Here is an 18958-nt window from a genome sequence, read left to right as displayed (position 1 = left end):
CCGGGGGGGGGGGGGGACTCCGGAGGCCCGAGGGGGGGGGGGGGGAAGATTTCTATCGGGGGGGGGTCCCCATGGAGGATGGGGGGGGGTGCCCGTGTTTGATGACACCCGCACGGGGGCCCAGGCACTGGAAGATGCGGCCGGAGGGGGGGCAGCCAGCGCCAGCCGCACACAGCCCTGCCTGGTGCCCACCCCCTCCGGGGCCTCCGCCAGCTCCGCCGCCGCTCGCCCCAGGCGTGGCCAGGAAGGGGGCCGGGCGGCTGGAAGAGGGGCCGCCTCCAGCCGCCCCGTCACGGCTTGTGCAGCGCGGCGGGGCCGTGCACAGCCCGGGCGGAGCAGGCCGGTCCCTGAGCGGCTGGAGCTGCCTGGCCGCCGCCCCCATGGCCCTGCTGCTGCTGCTGAGTCTCCTGCCGCCCGCCCTGCCCCTCTCCGGGCCCGAGACGCGCTGCAGCTCGGTGCTGCTGGACCCCGCCTCGGGCCAGCTGCGGGTCGTCCCGCGCTGGGACCCCGCCGCCGTCGCCTGGGCCAATCTCACCGACCGGATCCGAGACACGGGGTAGGCGTGTGCGTGTGTGTGTGTGTGTGTGCAAACCCCAGGGCCCGATCCCGCGGGGCCCGATCCGGCTGATCCCAGGGACGCCGGGCGAGCTCAGACGCGGCAGCTGGGAGCGAGCGAGCCTGGGCTGGGGTCTCCATCGCTGGGGGGGGGGGGGTCGCTCCTGTGAAGGGACCCCTCGCAGCTCTCGAGGCTGGGGGGCGGTGGGGGCGAGGGTCGGGTCCTGGAGCTGCCCTGCCCGGGGGAGTTTCTGCTCCGGGGCTGTTCTAGCTGGTTTCTCTGGCCCTTTTCCATCTCCCTCCCTCCCCCCAAGGCCGTGTGCTGGTGAAAACATCTGTCAACAAGATCTAATTGTGTCTTTTCTCACCCCCTTTCGCTTCTGCTTTTCAGTGAGGCTGCAGTGCCCCTAACCAGGGGCTCATCCCATTTCTCTTGTTTTCCGCCACTTCTGCAGCATCAGGCCTGTTTGCGCCACCTTCCCGCAGTCCACGGCCCAATGGCCCCACGCGCGTTTGATTTCATTTTCCATTGCGGTTATTGCATTCCACTTGTGGCAAAGCCCCTTGCAAATCGCTAAAGGGGGAGTAATGCGGCGTGTGTAGCATCCGTGCAGTTCCACCCTTGAGATCGCTCTGGGTACGGCCACCTGGCAGCCGGGATGGTGCTTTCCAGGGCAGGGAGATAGATGCAGGCTAGCTGTGCTGGAGTGAGTGTGCTAGCAATAGCAGTGTGGCTGGAGTGGCACGGGCGGTGGCTTTGGCTAGCCGCCCAAGTACAGTGCCTGGATCCCTTGCAACCCTCGGAGTGCATACGCACTGCGCTAGGCCAAGCTGCCACCTGTACCATGCTGCTACCCGCAGTGCTCTGGCTGGAGCAGAACAAACAGTCTTGTCTGCCTGCAGTGGGAAGCTCGCTGCCAGCTGCGGTGTGGGGAAGGCCTGGCAAGCACATGCACATCTCTCTGCGTTGCTCGTGAAAGAGATGCTGTCAAGTGGCTTTTCCTCCTGGTGTTTTAGACATTATTATTCCCATTGCCCTAGCACCAAGAGGCTCCAGTTAGGATTGAGCCTGTCTTAGGCAGCAGCATAAAGCTTTATCCCCATGGTATCTGAGCGTCAACCATTTAGAGCCTGGAGCTGTGTCAGGTGCTGTACAAACACATGCTAAACGACAGCCCCTGCCCTGAAGTGTTTATGGTCTAGAATAGTGATTCTCAACCAGGGGTACGTGTACTCCAGGAGAGGCCTGCCAAGGGTACATCAACTCATCTGAGGTTTGCCTAGTTTTACAACAGGCTACCTAAAAAGCACTGGCAAAGTCAGTGCGACATAAAACTTCATACGGAGAACGACTTGTTCATACTGCTCTCTATACTATACGCTGAATGTAAGTACAATATTTATAGTCCAATTGATTTATTTTCTAATATGGTAAATATGAGACAGTCAGCAATTTCTCAGGAATCGTGTGCTGGGACACTTCTGTATTTTTATGTCTGATTTTGTAAGCACGGAGTTTTTTAATGAGGTGGAACTCAGGGCTACGCAAGACAAATCAGACTCCTGAAAGGGGGACAGTCGTCTGGAAAGGTTGAGAGCCACTGCTCCAGAATAACAATCTGCAAGGGGGTGGGGTAAAGATACATCACTGCTGTCATGAGGATTATTTTGAAACTGAAGCTGCTTCAGCTTTTCTCCTCAATTTGAAATATCTGATTACAGGAAAGAACCAGCCACCTTCTCGGTACAATCCTTGCTCTCAAAACTCTGGTTCTGCGTATGCTAGGGTCCGCCCCATGTTGCTGCGTAGTGCCCCTTATTCAGGGAACCTCTCTCGTTCCAGCACCCCATCGTCTGGCCGGTGAAATGATCTGGTTTTGCTAGCAGGCTGGGAAATGAAGTGACTTCTAACCATCAGAGGAGTGAAGTTCTGGAACAGCCTTCCAAGGGGAGCAGTGGGGGCAAAAGACATATCTGGCTTCAAGACTAAGCTTGATAAGTTTATGGAAGGGATGGTATGATGGGATAGCCTAATTCTGGCAATTAATTGATCTTTGCCTATTAGCGGTAAGTATGCCCAATGGCCTGTGATGGGATGTTAGATGGGGTGGGATCTGAGTTGCTACAGAGAATTCTTTCCTGGGTGTTTGGCTGGTGAGTCTTGCCCACATGCTCAGGGTTTAGCTGATCGCCATATTTGGGGTCGGGAAGGAATTTTCCTCCAGGGCAGATTGGCAGAGGCCCTGGGGGGTTTTTGCCTTCCTCTGCAGCGTGGGGCACAGGTCACTTGCTGGAGGATTCTCTGCACCTTGAAGTCTTTAAACCACAATTTGAGGACTGCCGTAGCTCAGACACAGGTTAGAGGTTTGATACAGGAGTGGGTGGGTGAGATTCAGTGGCCTGCGTTGTGCAGGAGGTCAAACTAGACGATCATAATGGTCCCTTCTGACCTTAAAGTCACCTTAGGACAGCCCTGACCTGACTTATCCTCTACTGATGGAGTCTGGATGCTCCAGGTTTTGGGTGAGCGTCCGTAATTAGCCACAGGTGTTTGTCTGAAATGCATTATGGGACATCAGCTAGCCGAGCAGAGTCACAGTGTAGGTCTAGCAAAGCTGCAGGCTACGGACGACAAATGCCCCTTTCTTCTGCCCTTCAATGCAATTAGCAAGGTTATTGAGGTGAGAGGCTACTTCTCGTTGTCTGGGTCAGGCTGGACGTGGTGGGCAGTCCCCTCTCCCAGGTCCAAAGCTGGCCCCGAGAGCAGTCAGTAACTGCATTTCACTAGCCCACCCCAGGGCTGTCGTATGTGGCATTTTCCTTAACCCTGTGTAGCAGAAATAGTTGTCATGCCTCACCCTGCTCATGTAAAGAGCAATCCCTCTCTACCTCAGTAGAGGTGGCTTATTTCAGATTTAAGCAAAACAATAGACCTAATCTCTTTAGATGAGAGAACAGTCCGTGTCGCTAATCCCAGGTATTCAGAAGTCATGTCAAACCCTCCAAAAATCACAAGAGCGGCGTAAAAAATCATGAGATTTAAAATAAATAAATACATGACTTTAGGGTTCTTTTTATTTGGTTTCTGGTGGCGTAGCCTTGAGGTGGTCACATTTTCAAGGTTCCTCTGCAACTGTGAGGCCTGGAAACTTACCTTTAAAAAAATAAATAAATAAAGCTGAGAGTCTCGTGATCACATGACTCCAGGAGCGTGGGCTTCACGAAAGGCACCCAGTGGCGTTGGAGTTGGCACTGCTGCATGTGTTGCTCCCTCTGGAACTGTCTCAGTGTGCAGTGGCAGCGGTCTCCCAGCAGCAGCCACTCTGCTGTGTTTAGATGTTGTGGTGATTACCTAGGTCAGCTGGAAGAAGGAAGTTTGGCTGCTGGTTCTGGCGGAGGTGTGGCATTCAGGTCTGATTTGCTGTGTGACCTTGGTCAATCTGCTTCCGTGTACCTAATACTGGAGGGGTTAAGGTGCGCCTAACACTCTGAAATACTCAGTACAATACTCATCCAGGCATTACTGGTGCTATCGAGTCACCCCTAATGGGATCCCACCGCATTAACAAATGGGATCCCATTTAGGGTTGACTCTGGCACCAGTAGGGGGAAGCTCACAGTGCCAGCGGCCCTGCCGTACCTGTCCTAGGGGCCCTCCGTCTCCAGGGCAATCGGGCTGGCACCAGCGCTGTTTCTCTTATAACTAACTAACTAAATCTCCTTCTCCGTGGGCGGTTAGCCAGCTGCAGTGGAGCAGTGCATTATCTCGGTGTGAATATCTGTCTGCCTGAGCCAATCGGAGTTGCTGGTGCCCTCCTGCGCTGGCCTTGAGTTTTGCTCACTGATCTCAGCAGGGCTGACTCTGGGGCATGAGCTCCTGGCCCTGTTCTGTAGGCCGGGGTCAGAGGCAGGAGGCTGGGAACGGCCAGTTTCTCCCGTCAAAGTGATCGAATGAGCTGGGTTGCGGGGGGGGGAGGTGCCTTCCATGCTCCAAAGTGACCCAGGAGCTCTGAACGTCCCAGGTGCTGCTGGCTGGTGGGTTTTATTTGCTGTTGGTGGCTGATTCCTCCCCTCCCCCCGTGACCTATCCAGGGGCTGCAAAGGGGTGCCTATGAGAACAGCTGCCAAAGGCCCTGCCCCCTTGTATTTCCACTGGCCCCTGTGGAGGGCCCCCCAACGTATACGCTCTGTCCACTGCTAATCCTCCACATCTCGCCTCCTAGGGATTTTGCAGGGGGGGGGATTGAATTAGTGAACGCGTGTGCAAGTGCAAAGCAGTGCTGGATGCCATGGAAATGCCAATACCCACCTAAGGGACAATGATTGTGCAGATCCTTTAAGGGAGAGCAGACGCTTGTCTGGTCCCCCATCCTCTTCCTTTTGCCCTTGATGTCCCCCTTCTGGAGGAAGACCCCGGTAAGCACCTCCCCTGGCTCCAGGGTGTCTTTAGCCCCAGCTGTGTGGTGGGAGAGTGCTTTGGGATTCTTGGGAGCAGCTCCAGACAAGGCAAACAAGAAGCAAAGCACAGAAAAGCCCAGGGAGGGGTTTGCTTTGTCTCCAACTGGAGCCTTTATCTGAAGTGTCCTTCAGATAAGGTAAGATACACACACAGCCCCCGGGGAGCCCAGTTGGAGGGAGTGCAATGGGCCACATGGAGACTTTCCATTGTGCATGATCTTTCCCTTGTTCAATCAGTGTCCTCTTTGCTTGGTGCAGGTGGTCCTTCCTGGAGTTGGCCACCAGCGAGAAGTACAATGACAGCCTGCAGGCCTATGCTGCGGGACTGGCCGAAGCCGCTGTGTCCGAGCAGGTAAATGATGGTGCATGGCAGGGGAGTCAGACCCACTGGTCTGCAGAGCCCCCTGGTGTCCCAGTCCTAGGTTCCCCCCGTCCAGTTATGCCCCTGCACCTCAGTCTAGACTCAGGCCCAGCTTAGTCCATACCTGGGCCTCTCTATCAGAGATGGCCAGTGGCGCCACAGGTTAACAGCTCACTTGTGCCCGGGAGAGGGGCGAGGCTGAGATTCTCAAGCTCGTTTCACATGTGAGCTAAGCTTGGCCAAGGCTGAATGAAGCCTGTAGAAACGCAGGGTGGCTGGATTGCCTCTCTGCACTCCTCCGCTGCCTTCTGTCCTGTTCAGCTTGTCCCTGGCTCTCCAGCCAGCCAACAGAAGATGCCTTAGCGAGGCGGGCCTGGCTTCACCCAGAGGTGATGGAGAACCAGCCCCTCACTCCAGGATGTTAAGTGGATGGAAAGGGGTGAGCAGGCCCATTGTTACACTGTGCCCCCTTCTTCCTCCAGCTCATCTACATGCACTGGATGAACACCATGGTGGGCTACTGCGGCCCCTTTAAATACCAGACTGACTACTGCGAGAAGCTGAAGACCTACATCGAGACCAACCTGGCCTGGATGGAGGAGCAGATGGAGAAAGGAGAAGATCTGGAGTACTGGTACCAGGTGGGTGTGTGCTGCTAGGGGGTGGGCAGTGCCTTGCATTTATTTGGGTGTGCCGGTCGCTATGGGAAAAGGACAGGTTCTTTGGGCCCAGGGCTGGAGTCTGAGACGCCAATTCCCACCGCTCTTCTCCAGGGGCCCCAGACCAGGCACCTGCCAGTGAAAACCTGGGTATTGCTCGACTTTAAATACAAAGGGTAGCCAGGAACTGGAAGTCACTTGGTGCCATGAGCTGTAAAACTGGACCCCTGGCCACTTATGGCCATTAGAGGCCCCCTGGCTCTTTAAGCAAGTGCAGAACTGAAGTTAACCCAGGTTTCCTGGCCAAATTCCAGCTGGGGTGAGTAGATCTGTCCTTCGTAACTCTTTCCTCTTTGCAGCGTCAGTTGGAGAAGTTCCTCCTCACTTCCCCTCCTACAGGACATTGCACGGGCAGCGTTGTCTGGGTCGTTGTGTATGTGCAGGAGGATGGATTTCGGGGGAGAGCCATAGAGAGCCTGATCCATCACTGAGTTCTCACTCGGTCCAGTGGCCTCACTTGGCCGGCAGAACCCTTGATGCTGGTGGCGGAGCGCTCCCAGCCTGGCTCTGGGGGTCTCCGGAGGTGCTGGGCTAGAGGTTCGGGGGAGATCCATCTTGCGGGCTGAGCAGCGTCCTCTGGCGTCACTGAGATGCAATTAAACACGGAGGAGCAGGATGTCTGTTTTCCAGAGTAGAACTGCCCCTCCTTCGAGATTCCCCTTTTCCGATCCTTGTTACCAGCCCCTCCCCTCCACACGTGGGGTGAGATCTCAGACCCTGGCCTGCTCGCCGGGTCTCACCGTGGGCCTGTCCCTCCCCCTACAGGTGCGCCTGGCTCTGCTGCAGCTGAAGGGCCTGGAAGACGGTTATAACGGGCGAGTGGCTTTCCCGACTGGACGATTCTCGGTCGCCCCGTTTGGCTTCCTGTAAGTCCCTTTGGGCGTGAGGCGGGAGCTGAGTGATTGGACTTAACCCTTTCGGTCCTGGCTGATGTGGGGAGCTGGAGAGATGGGGTGGAGTGAATGGGGCAGCTCCAGCGCAGTGGGGCTGGGGGAAGCAGACGGGTGTTGGCCTGGTACGTGCTCAGCAGCTGCAGTTCGCTGGTGGCTGTAGGGAGGAGCTGGGGCGGCGTCCCATAGGCATGCAGCAAAGGGAAGCTGTAGGCTTTAGGGACCCATTATTATCTGCATTTTATAGAAGGCAACTGAGGCACGGAGAGGCGCTGTAATTTGGTCATATAGTGAGTCAGCAACAGCACTGGGAGTAGACCCAGGAGCTCTGACTCCGTGCTTCTGCTCTGAGCCCTAGATGGCACCCCCACCACATGCTCTTTAAATACAGGGTCCCGGTTAGACATGGGGACTTGTTGCTGTACCCCCTGTCTCTGCAGAACCCCCCAACCCCCGCATCTACTTAGCTTACCGACCAGCCAGCGTGCCCTGGCTCTCGTCGGCCCTGCAGAGCCAAGGTCACTGAAGAAGAGCGAGGCCAGATTTGCTTCTGCCTCGCGTATCGCTTGCTGGGTTCTGAATGCAGGCCCCCTCCCGGTCAGCCTGTCTCTGTGCCTCAGTTTCCCCATCTGTAAACCAGGGAGAGGAGTTGCCTCCTCCGAGGGTGCTGAGAACTGCTTGTTAACGTTTGCATGATGCCTTGATGACTTCTTTGGGCTGACACCCCAACACGGAGAGGACTTCCCATTTTAATTAAAATATAACACAGTCCGGCAGCTTCTTTAGAGTACCTCTTAGCCCTTCCTACCCACAATGCATTTATACCCAGGCAGACCACTCCCAGATACAGATATGCTCCCAGCCTTGGGCTCCAACCGTGTACTATTGCTTCATTAGCCCCTGGGGCTGAGGCGAAGTCTGAGTCACTGAATCCGAAGGTCGGGAGTTCTGCCCCCCATGCCCTGTGTCTGCATTTACCTCAGGCTGCAGCTTTATGACCGTCACTAGGGCTTGTGGCTTATCCATGGTCAGATAAGGGAGTCCTGGCTGCAGGGAGAACCTGTGGGGACAAAGAAGGGATCGTTAGGGCCATTGCATGCAAATGGCCAGGACCAGGAGGGTGGAGTTCCCTGCTTCCTCCAACCCCGGGAGTGGGCATAGCTGGGGTAACCCATAGCAGGATTCCAGCCAAGGTGAGGGTAGGTGGCCCGAGGTTCTGCTCTGCTTTGGCCAATCCAGGGGCCTCTGTCTGTGCTGCCGGGGATTGTTATGAGCCCAGGTGTGTCTGTTCTCCCCCCCCCACCCCGCCTCCAGCTTGTTCCAGCTGGGTGGGGACCTGGAGGACCTGGAGTCGGCCTTGAACAGAACGGAAAGCGAGCACACGCTGGGCTCGGGGTCTTGCTCCGCGCTCCTCAAGCTTCTGCCGGGGAACCAGGAGCTCCTGGTCTCCCATGACACCTGGAACACTTACCAGTCCATGCTGCGCATCATCAAGAAGTACACGCTGCCCTTCCGGACCTCGGCCCACAGTGCGTAACGCGGGCAGGGGCCTGGGGGGTAGCTGCGTGGGCCGGTACCAGGACCGGAGCTCCTTGGCCCTGGGCTGGAGGAGGGAGGCAGGACGAGGGGGTGATAAGACAGCAGGAGTAAGCATGTATCTGGCTACCAGGAAACGGGATTGCTGGCTGTCCCGTGGGAAGGGTGAGAGGGGTAGCCCCAGACTGGCACTTCCAGAGCCCACAAAGATGCTGTGTAAGTTTCCCTGCTCCTTATGCGAAGAGAGAGAAGGGTCCCGCTCCCCCTGCCGCTGGATCTTGCCGCCACTCTGGGGCGGAGTTTGCTGTGGGAAGTTGGCAGGGCCCGTCTCTGGAGGTGATGGGGCGTGGCCTCTGCACCCCTGATGGCTCCCTGCCGTCTGCTCCCCCAGGTGATGACATGATCTCGGGGCACGTCCAGACATTCTCGTCCTATCCCGGCACCATCTTCTCGGGAGACGACTTCTACATCTTGAGCAGTGGCTTGGTGAGCAGCTGCTGCCTGCGCCCTCCTCCCCTGCCTCCCTCCCCCATGGTCCAGCTGTCCCTGAGTTCTGCCGGCTAGGGATTGAGCCTCCTTGCCCCATTGCTGCTTTGGGATTCAAAGCAGGGCCCTGGGTCACTGTCTACACCAGGAATCCTATCATCTCAGTGCAGAACCCAAATCTCCCTCTGCCTATGGACTGCCCTACTACTGCACTCTTCACATGGGCAATGGGGCAGATTGTCTCTCCAGCTCTGCCTGTGTCACTCCCCTGCCCCATTGCCAGGAGCCCAGGTCTGGCCTCTGTCAGATCACGCGCATCCTTGCCTGGATTCGCTTATGACTCTGTTCTGTCCCCTGCAGGTGACTTTGGAAACCACCATCGGGAACAGCAATGCTGCCTTGTGGAAGTACATCCATCCGGAAGGGAGTGTCCTGGAGTGGCTGAGAAATATAGTAGCAAACCGGCTAGCCAGGAGCGGGGCCGAGTGGGCTGCCATCTTCCAGCAGTTCAACAGTGGCACGTAAGTCGACTAGCAGTCATCCAGACCCTCCTGTCGTGTCCCCCTCTCTCCCCTCCCTTTGGCAGCGATGGGATGGGTGAGATCAGTCGAGCAGGAAGATCTAACCTGTCTCTGATGCCAGGTTATTGCACAAGGCGCTCTGTGGTGATGGCACAATATCATGGGCCATCACGTGACATGCCTTGGCCATGTGGTGCCACGTGTTAGTTAATGTGTTAAGGTTTGGCACATTGCATGATGTCAGTGGCACTGAGGCCAAGTAGCAGACTTCAGAGGCTACTAATCTGTGGCCGGTCTGTGTGTGCACCACTGCCGGCTGCTGGTGGAATTATTATTAATCGTCATTGTCGTCATGTTTATTACGCTAATGTCGAGAAACCAGCCGAAATCAGGCCCCTTGTGCCACATGCTGTACGTACACAGTAGCCGACAGTCCTTGCCACGAAGAACTTACCTGCTAAATAGCCAGGATAGATCAAGGGTAGGGGAAAGGCACGGAACACTGGAACAGTTCAGCTGTGTGTCATAGGACCTGTACTGCTAAGGGAGTCTCTCATCTTATGCAGATAAAAGGGGTTTTGAAGGAGGAGGACCTGAGTTCTGTCTCTGTTGTTGCTTTGAAACTTGGCCTCTGTGAGGTGGTCCAGGGACCACTGACCGTTCCTAGGTCTCCATGGATTTGTAATAATAAGTGAGTCCATTGCTCTGGCCAGAGGGCAGCTTCCTTGGCTCTCAGAGCCACCTGTGGTGCTGCAGGCATTGCTTATGGAACAGCTCCTTCCGATTTCTCTGCAGTTTGTTCTGAAACCAGCCCCAAACGATGTCATGACCTGACATGGCGAGGGGAGGAGAAGCGGGGGCGGATGAGTGGAAATACCAGAGTAGGAGGGAATCTCTTTGTTGGAAACCTTGACTGTGTTCAGTTTGTTCCTCACTATGGTGTCCGTTTATCCACTGCAGTCACGGGCGAGTTGCCTACACTGTAGCCACACAGGGATCCTTCAAACAGGAGCATAAAAACGGCCATTCTGGGTCAACCAACGGGCCATCTAGCCCAGTATCCTGTCCCTGACCGTGGCCAGTCCCAGGTGCTTCAGAGGGACTGAACAGAACATGGCAAGGGAGGGGAGGGATAGCTCACTGGTTCGAGGACTGGCCTGCTAAACCCAGGGTTGTGAGTTCAACCCTTGAGGTGGCCTCTTAGGGATTTGGGGCAAAAATCTGTCAGGGACAGTACTTGGTCCTGCTGTGAAGGCAGGGGACTGGACTCAACTCAATGACCTTTCAAGGTCCCCTCCAGCTCTATGAGATAGGTATAGCTCCATATAAAAAATTATTGACTCATCCCATCATCCAGTCCCCGCTTCTGGCAGCCCAAGGTTTAAGGACACCCAGAGCAAGGGGATGTGCCCTTGACCATCTTGGCTAACAGCCATTGATGGACCTATCCTCCATGAACTTCTCATTCTTTTTTGAACCCCATTATCCTTTAGAGCCTTCACAACACACCCTGGCAATGAGTTCCACGGGTTGACTGTATAAATTTATTAACAGTAAGGAAATCACACGCCGAAGAGTGTAGTTACCTTGAGTAGCCACGTGGTGACAGCATAAGTACACCAGGACTATTACGTGACATTTACTACCATGGCGTAAGGGCACTGAACGCCAAACGCTTCCCCTCTCGTCTCTTGCCCAGGTACAACAACCAGTGGATGATTGTGGATTATAACACCTTCCTGCCGGGCAAAGCTGATCTCCAGCAGGGGGTGCTCACAGTGCTGGAGCAGATCCCGTAAGTGCCTTCATTCGGAACATTCGGCTCTAATGTATCAGGGTAGCCGTGTTAGTCTGTATCCACAGAAACAACAGGGAGTCCGGTGGCACCTTAAAGACTAACAGATTTATTTGGGCATAAGCTTTCGTGGGTAAAAAAACCACTTCTTCAGATGCATGGAGTGAAAATTACAGATGCAGGCATTATTATACTGACACATGGAGAAGGAAGTTACCTCACAAGTGGAGAACCAGTGTTGACAGGGACGATTCAATCAGGATGGATGTGGTCCACTCCCAATAATTGATGAGGAGGTGTCAATTCCAGGAGAGGTAAAAGCCAGTAGGAGAACACTTTGATCTCCCTGGACATTCTGTAACAGATTTAAAAGTAACTATTCTTGAGCAAAAAAACTTCAGAAACAGACTTCAAAGAGAAACTGCAGAACTAAAATTCATTTGCAAATTTAACACCATTAATCTGGGCTTGACTAGGGACTGGGAGTGGCTGGCTCATTACAAAAGCAACTTTCCCTCTCCTGGAATTGACACCTCCTCATCTATTATTGGGAGTGGACCACATCCACCCTGATCGAATCATCCCTGTCAACACTGGTTCTCCACTTGTGAGGTAACTCCCTGCTCTCCATGTGTCAGTATAGTTATGCCTGTATCTGTACTTTTCACTCCATGTATCTGAAGAAGTGGGGTTTTACCCACAAAAGCTTATGCCCAGAGAAATCTGTTACTCTTTAAGGTGCCACCAGGCTCCCTGTTGTTTTTATCCGGCAGTAACGTTATCAAGCTCCTTGTCCCAGCCCTCCTCATGGGCTCTGGAGAGCGACAGGATGATGCCTGGTTTGTTACAGCCCCCCCGCCCCCCCCCCCCAAATGGAGTCTGTTGTCCCTGCTCTGGCTCTAGCTGTGACACTTGTGTTTACAGCACAGCCTGGACTGGCTGAGACCCCCCCTGTTGCTCTGAGACGAGGTCCCATCCCTTGTCTTTAATGCCGAGGCTGTCGCCTGGATAGAGCCGGGGGGGTTCTGATAATGGAGGTCTGGCTGGCTCCCCCGAGGCTGGCCAGCTCTCCTGCTGCCTTGCGGTTCAGTCGTTCTAGGCGCTGGTCAAACGCGGAAGCCCCTGCTGAGCCGGGGGCCTTGGGGCAGCTGCCCATTGGCGCTGGCTGGGCAGTCCTCTGGCCCCCTGATTGTCCCGGTTCTTGGTTATCCAAGATGGAGGCTGCACTCCTGCTTTCCCAGCATGCAATCTGCTTCCCATTTGTGTTCTGCTCTCTCATGCCCCATCTCGTTCTCTCTCTCAGGGGGCTGGTGGTCGTGGCTGACAAAACAGAGGAGCTGTACCAGAAGGGATACTGGGCCAGTTACAATGTGCCGTAAGGAGCGTCTCTTCTCTCTCCAGTCCAACCCCCGGCTTAGGGCATCTTACTCCAGGGAGGTGGGGGAAGGGAAGGGTCAGCTGGGAGAAGAGGCACCCAACCCCTGGTGCTGTCTCCCCCACTGCCCTCCATGGGGTGCTCTTCCAACCACACTGAAGGCCTGATCCTAACCCCGTTGGGCTTACAAGGAGCGTTTTCCTCTGCTCCCCCGCCAGCTAGGGCTGGGGGTGCTGCGCTCTCGGGGAGCTGTGCTGCCTGGTTCCAGAAGGGGGCAGCACTCAGCTGTTAAGGGGGACTCCGTCTTTAATTGCTGTCTGGCGGTTGGCATGGGGTGGGCTTGGCAGCTGGGTGACAACTGGGTGGAAATGCCCCTTTAGAAAGGGCCTTGCCCTGATAGGCTGTTCTAATAACACCTCACGGAGTGGGTCTTAAAGCACTTTACATGACCCCCCTGAGGCAGGGCAGGGCTGTTATCCTCCTTCTACCGGTGGGAAACGGAGGCACAGAGAGGCTAAGTGACTTGCCTCCGGTCACATTGCACGTCTGGGACAGAGCAGGGAGCTGAACCTCCAAGTCCTAGGCGAGTGCTCGTATTACCCAGCCATCCCTTACCTTCCCCCATCCCTTTGGCACCTGGCCTGGCCTCCCTGGGGTGGGGGTGGGATTCCTTAAGGCACATGTACAAAGGCAGGTGGGGTCCCTGCTCGATCTGTGTGTTACTCCCTCCCCCCCATCCCCAGGTACTTTGAGCAGATCTTCAACGCCAGTGGCCAGCTGGAGCTGGTGAAGAAATATGGCGACTGGTTCACCTATGACAAAAGCCCCCGGGCCCAGATCTTCAGGCGCAATCAAACGCTCGTCCAAGACCTGGACTCCATGATCCGGCTCATGAGGTGAGGGCTTCTCTGTGGGGAGCGGGAGCGTGGCGCCGTCTCGTGCCGGGAGGGCGTATCGCTCGTGGGAAGAGCGGCCCTCGAGACACAAACGCTCCATGCGCTCTGGCACCTTGGCACGGGTGTGCGGGGGGGACAGGTGCAGACTGGGAACCAAGCTGTGTGTTTGTGTGGGGACAGAGGGAGAGTGGTAAGGGCTCTATTATTGTAGGGTTGCCGCTTATCCTGATGATGACAAGGCAGCTGTGCGTGCTGGCCACGTGGAACGCTGACAATGGGTCCTGGGGCATCCTTGAAGCTGATGCGCTGTCACTGCATCTCGACAACGCCTGGTGTCACAGCAGTGATCGTGCCATGGCACAATGATGCACTATGGCTATTGTCTTGAAGGAGCCAGCCCCTCCTGTGTGTCAGGCCGGGGGACGGCTGGGGCAGGTGCAGTTACACAGAGAGATGGGCTCAAAAAGGAGCATCCTTCAGCGTGGAGATGTTCGGATCCTCAGGGTTTCCTGAGGACTGTCTCTGGTTACCTCCAGGGGCTGATCATCCCTGACCACAATCTCCACTTCCCTCTGCCCCCTAATCCAGCACGGTCTAACCTCGGCACCAGCTGAGCGAGGGCTGAGGTCAGATCCCACCTCCATAGCTCCAGGAGCCTGATCCAATGCTCACTGAAGGTGACGGGACTCTGCCCTGCCAACGTTGGCTTTCTGGGTCAGGCTCTGGGGGCAGCCGCTACAGCGATGAGCCTGGTGTAAGAACTTAGAGCAGAATCACTCCCGTTCATCCCCGGTTCAAACCCAGCCTAAGGTCTTTCCCCCTCCCTTCCAGGGCAGAGCTGCCCCAGTGGCTAATCCAGGCCTGCGCCTGGCGGGGCCCAGCTCCCCTCCCCTTGGGGCTGCCTCCATTGTACGTGTTCGTGCTGCCTCTCAGGTTCAACGACTTCCTGAAGGACCCGCTGTCCCGGTGCCAGGGCTGTGACCCGCCCCAGAACGCTGAGAACGCCGTCGCCGCCAGGTCGGACCTCAACCCCGCCAATGGGACCTACCCCTTCGCTGCGCTGCGCCAGCGGTCGCACGGGGGCACGGACATGAAGGTGAGGGCCACGGGGGGAGTCTGTGTTGGGTGAACACATACTCCTGCAGGGGGGAAGCCTACTGCAGCCTTGGCTAACAGAGCAGCTCTTCTGGCTCTGATGGTGGATCCAGAGGTCATAGGTTCAATCCCTGCTGCTGACAACTCATATATGGGTGCGCTCCGGCTTCATGGACTCAGCCCAGTTCGAGTGTTTCCGCCTGTCCTGCCCCCGAGTGGCTGGAGGCCGTCCGCAGCACCTGTGCCCAGAGATGCTCCCGCCGACTCTGCGGAAATCGTCAGACGCTTGGTTTTCTCTCCCTAGATCACGTCCTATGCGATGGCCAAGGGCTACAGCCTGGTTGCCGCCAGTGGGCCCACCTGGGACGACGTCCCCCCTTTCCAGTGGAGCACCTCTCCCTACAGCAACCTGCTTCACATGGGGCACCCCGACCTCTGGAAGTTCCCCCCCATCAAGATCTGGTGGGACTGAAGTGGAGCCTGGATCCCCTGCGCATGTGGCCGAGTGGGTTGGAGCAGGGGTGCTGAGGGTGTGTCCCGTCCCCCTGTCTGTCTTGTTATAGTCTGGACTCTGGCCTATCCGCTGTGGGGCTGCTCCACCGCGGCTGTCTTTCCCCTGCGAACGAAGGGAAGAACGTCTCTCTCTGCAGGGGGAGCACAGGGGTACCTGGGGTGGGGAGAAACGACAGAGGGGGCAGTGCAGCTACTGCATCAAATTTAGCCCTGGCGGGAGTGGCTGGAGTTTGGTGAAGCCGATGGCCATTGCACCTGCTTCTGCCAGGCCTTGGTTTGGCCCAGCTTGTCATTTTGCTGCCTTGTCTTAACTTGCAAGCTGGCTTCTTGCCCTCCGAACAAACTGCGACGCTCCCCAGAAGCCAGGGGAACCCCAGCCTCTTCTGCTGCCCCCTGGTTCCCCTCCTTCCCTGCCCCGCGGGTTGCTCGGTCACTGTCACTCCCGCCTCTGAAGACCGGAACTGCCACCAGGTTCCCCGGGGAAGGAGGAGCTGCCTGCTGGGACCCCCATGGGCTGCCAAGAAGTGGGCGGGTCCACGGTATAACCCCTGGGGGTGACCCACGGGAAGGAGCGCTAGCGTTCTCGGGAGCGGAGGCGGAGCTGTCCCTCTGAAAGTAAGGCAGAGAGGCGGGTTTGCCTCTCCATCCCCTATCCCTCAGCGCTGGGCCTTGGAGGGGGCGGGGTCCCAGCTGGTGTCTGCAGCCCCAGGAAGATGTGGTGAAATTCTCTCCAGGGGGCGGGAGGGCTGCCCCCCCCCCCTTTGCTGCGTCTCTCTGCACTGCACTCCAGTGCCTGGGGGTGACTGCTGCTGTTTCGCTCACGCTGCCTTTGAATCCTCCGCCGCTCTTTGATGCAGCTGTGGCTTGGGTGAAGGAGAAGGAGAAGCCCAGCGGGCTGCCCACAGGGCACCGCCTCCACCTGAAATCTTTCTGCTTTTGTGCCTGTTGTGCCCGCTACCTCCTTAGGCCTGGACCCACATGGCGCCACAGGCGTGGGGCTTGTGCATGTGAGGAAGCTTTTGCCCGTTAAAGGGAAATGGAGCAGGGTTCAGCAGGAGACCACCAGGGCAGACCTCACTCCCCTTGAAAAGTGACAGCAAGGAAGGCTTAAAGCCAGGCTCAGATGCTCCCTGGCCAGAGGCGTTCTCACCCCCTTGGCTTACCTGCCAGCTGGCTCCGAGTGGGGCTGCAGTGCTGGGCTTGTTCTGGGTCCCCAGTGCAAACCCAAGCGTTCTGGGATCGTCTGTAAGCAGGATTAAAAGAGCTCTTTGGCTTGGTTTTAGTACTAAAACTTGCGGAGTTGTTTCTTGCCTGGCTCTCGGGATGAGAGGAGGCGGGTTGGGGTTTCAGCTGCCGTGAAGACTCCTAGATTGGTAAGGCCCATAGGGACCGTTCTGACCATCCAGCCTGACCTTGTGTCGCACGGGCCGGAGAACTTCGCCCTGGGATTCCTGCTCCTGGCCCAGAACTTCTGGCTGAGCTCGTGTCTGGGGTGCAGAAGATCTCCCGTGAGGTCGCTTTTCCAGCTCGCAGCAAGGGCTCCTAGCTGCCATCTGCTGCTCCTTCCTCTCGCCATCACAATCCCACCAGCCCTTTCTGGCGTGAGCGTGAGGACGCTCCTGCCCCTGCATCACTCAGCCCCTCCCCTCGCCCCAAGCTCTTACTGCTCACACAGTGGGGTGCAGCCATGAAAGCAGCAATTCAGCACAACTGGGTCGGTCGGTCCATGCTGCTCAACTGCCAGAAGGTGATGGGACGGAAAAGCTGGGCAGCCGTCCCTTCCTGCCTCAGCTTCTGGGGCCAGGGGCAAGAGCTGGGGTGGGGGCCTTTTGGGACAGCCATCCAGCGAGATCTGGGAGGTGGGAGGCCTGGCTAACCCATCTCCTAGGCTCAGGTCCGTGGGGGCAGAAGCCGATTGCGGCCTGAGGGTTGTTTTGGAGCCAGGGCCAAAGCAGGGTACGGCCATGAAGTGTGTGGGGCAGCAGCTGTGTCCCAGCCTTAGTGCCGACCCTTGTCTGCCCAGCCGAGCTCCTGGGCCTGCGTTGGAGAAGAGCAAGGAATTCCCCAGGGTTAGTGCACCAGCTGGCAACTTAGAGACCTGCATTCACTTCCCTATTCCAGCACAAACCCACGGTGTGGCCTTGGGCAACTGTGCCTCAGTTTCCTCATGTCTGAGAGGGGGATAATAGCCCTGCCCTACCTCTCAGGGGTGGTATGACCTGATGGGAGACCTGAGAGAACCAGAGCTAGAGAGATGGTAACGGGGCCTGCTAGGGAGATTTCTAGTGGTCATAAAATGATTGCAAAGTCCTCTTAATCTAGGTTCCTTGATCTGCTCTGGCAGGCAGGGAGCAGTTGGGAGTGATCACTTCATTGGTTTGGGACTGATTAGCTAATGTTTATAAAGTGCATTGAAGGTTTTTATAAAGGGTTCACCAAGAGCTAAGTCCATCTGGCTCCACAGAGCGACTAGACCATAAGGGAGAGATTTCCTTTGGGAGGCTTTAAACTTTGTCTAATTAGCTGCCCCTTCTGGTTTAGATTCTTGGATTAGGGAATGGGGCAAACGAGTGGCAATGTGTTCATCATGCCCTTCAAAATCCCCCAGGGCTCAGGCAAAGCCCCTCCATAAATTCAGTCCATGCTAAAGAATCCACAGCCTCCAAATCTCTCATTATTGGCATCATCTTTCTAGACATGGGAACATACGGGAAGAAACTACTTGATTATCTTTCATTGGACTAACTTTCGTTGGTGAAAGAGACACGCTTTCTGTATCGTAGTCTCTATGCTGCTAACTGTTGAGGGAGATTCTCTATGCACAAGTGCTAGAGAATTGTCAAGTTCTGTCTTGCTGGTTTTTGCTGGAGGACTCCTTGGAGGTCTTGGGGATCAAGGCTGCGGGCCTGATTCTCCTCTTGCTTACCCTGGTGTGACTTCATTTCTCATGATAGATGTGTGGCGAGAGGAGAATCCAGCCTTGGGAGCCTTCTCAGCCCTAATCTCTTCCCCTCAGTGCGGTGGCAACAGACAGGGAGTTTTATTAATACTCTTCCCTTCTCAATTAGGGCCTGATCCAAAGCCCACTGAAGACTCCCATGGGCTTGGGTCCTTTACTTGCATGGCAACCCTTCCAACTACTCCATAACAAGTCACTTCACCCCCTGTGCCTCGGTTTCCCCATCTGTACAATGAGGCTAATGATGCTGACCTCCTTTGTAAAGTGCTGTGAGATATTATGAAAGGCACATTCTCCAGCAATACCTCTGAAAGTACAAACCCGGCTGGCCAGTAGTGAAATGTTCCAGACGTGGCTGTTTTGGGATAGTGCAGACGGCTGGAAAGGCAGCAGGCCTTCGGTCCCAGGTGCTGCTCGGCAGCTGGTTTCCTCTGGCTGGGACCAGCACTTATTGCAAGGGGGTTGGTTGATTGATGGGAAGGGGAGGAGGGTCAGGGGCTCCTTGCTTGTGTGGTATGAGCACAGAAACTCCTCCAGGCTCTGGCAGGCAGGGGGACTTATCCACCTGTTCTGAGTCCTGCCAATGTCAGGCAATGGGTTAAGGAGAGCAGGGAAGGGACAGACTCATTTGTTCAGCTGCGTTCAGATACCCCCTTCACCCAAACCTGTTCGGACTGAAGGTCAGGTTCTGCCCACCCCCAGCTCTCATCTTGTCTTTTTGGAGGGCTGGGGGGGATTCTAGGCCTCAGCAGATGGCTGGAGGTGGGGCCCAAAAGAACCCCCCACTTTCCAACCCCCC

At 56.2% G+C, this 18958-nt stretch overlaps 1 protein-coding gene across 2 annotated transcripts; it reads left to right on the top strand.

Annotated features, from left to right (window-relative positions):
* Window positions 1-275: 275 nt before the first annotated feature.
* PLBD2 (phospholipase B domain containing 2) lies at window positions 276-16491 on the top strand. Of its 2 annotated transcripts, none has more exons than XM_034791022.1 (12): window positions 276-556; window positions 5272-5365; window positions 5857-6015; window positions 6859-6959; window positions 8298-8512; window positions 8911-9005; window positions 9366-9526; window positions 11226-11321; window positions 12625-12696; window positions 13440-13592; window positions 14424-14688; window positions 14992-16491. In XM_034791022.1, the coding sequence occupies exons 1-12, from the start codon at window positions 381-383 to the stop codon at window positions 15157-15159; spliced, it is 1755 nt and encodes a 584-aa protein (XP_034646913.1). In that variant the 5' UTR covers window positions 276-380; the 3' UTR covers window positions 15160-16491. The 2 variants fall into 2 exon arrangements, with proteins under 2 accessions (XP_034646913.1, XP_034646915.1); XM_034791024.1 differs by having other exon boundaries at window positions 278-556; window positions 14526-14688.
* The last annotated feature ends 2467 nt before the right edge of the window (window positions 16492-18958 follow it).

The sequence above is a fragment of the Trachemys scripta genome, chromosome 15, assembly GCF_013100865.1.
Source record: "Trachemys scripta elegans isolate TJP31775 chromosome 15, CAS_Tse_1.0, whole genome shotgun sequence".
Taxonomy (NCBI): domain Eukaryota; kingdom Metazoa; phylum Chordata; order Testudines; family Emydidae; genus Trachemys; species Trachemys scripta.
Note: the sequence above shows the minus strand (reverse complement) of the source record. Positions and strands in the feature narration are given on the sequence as shown.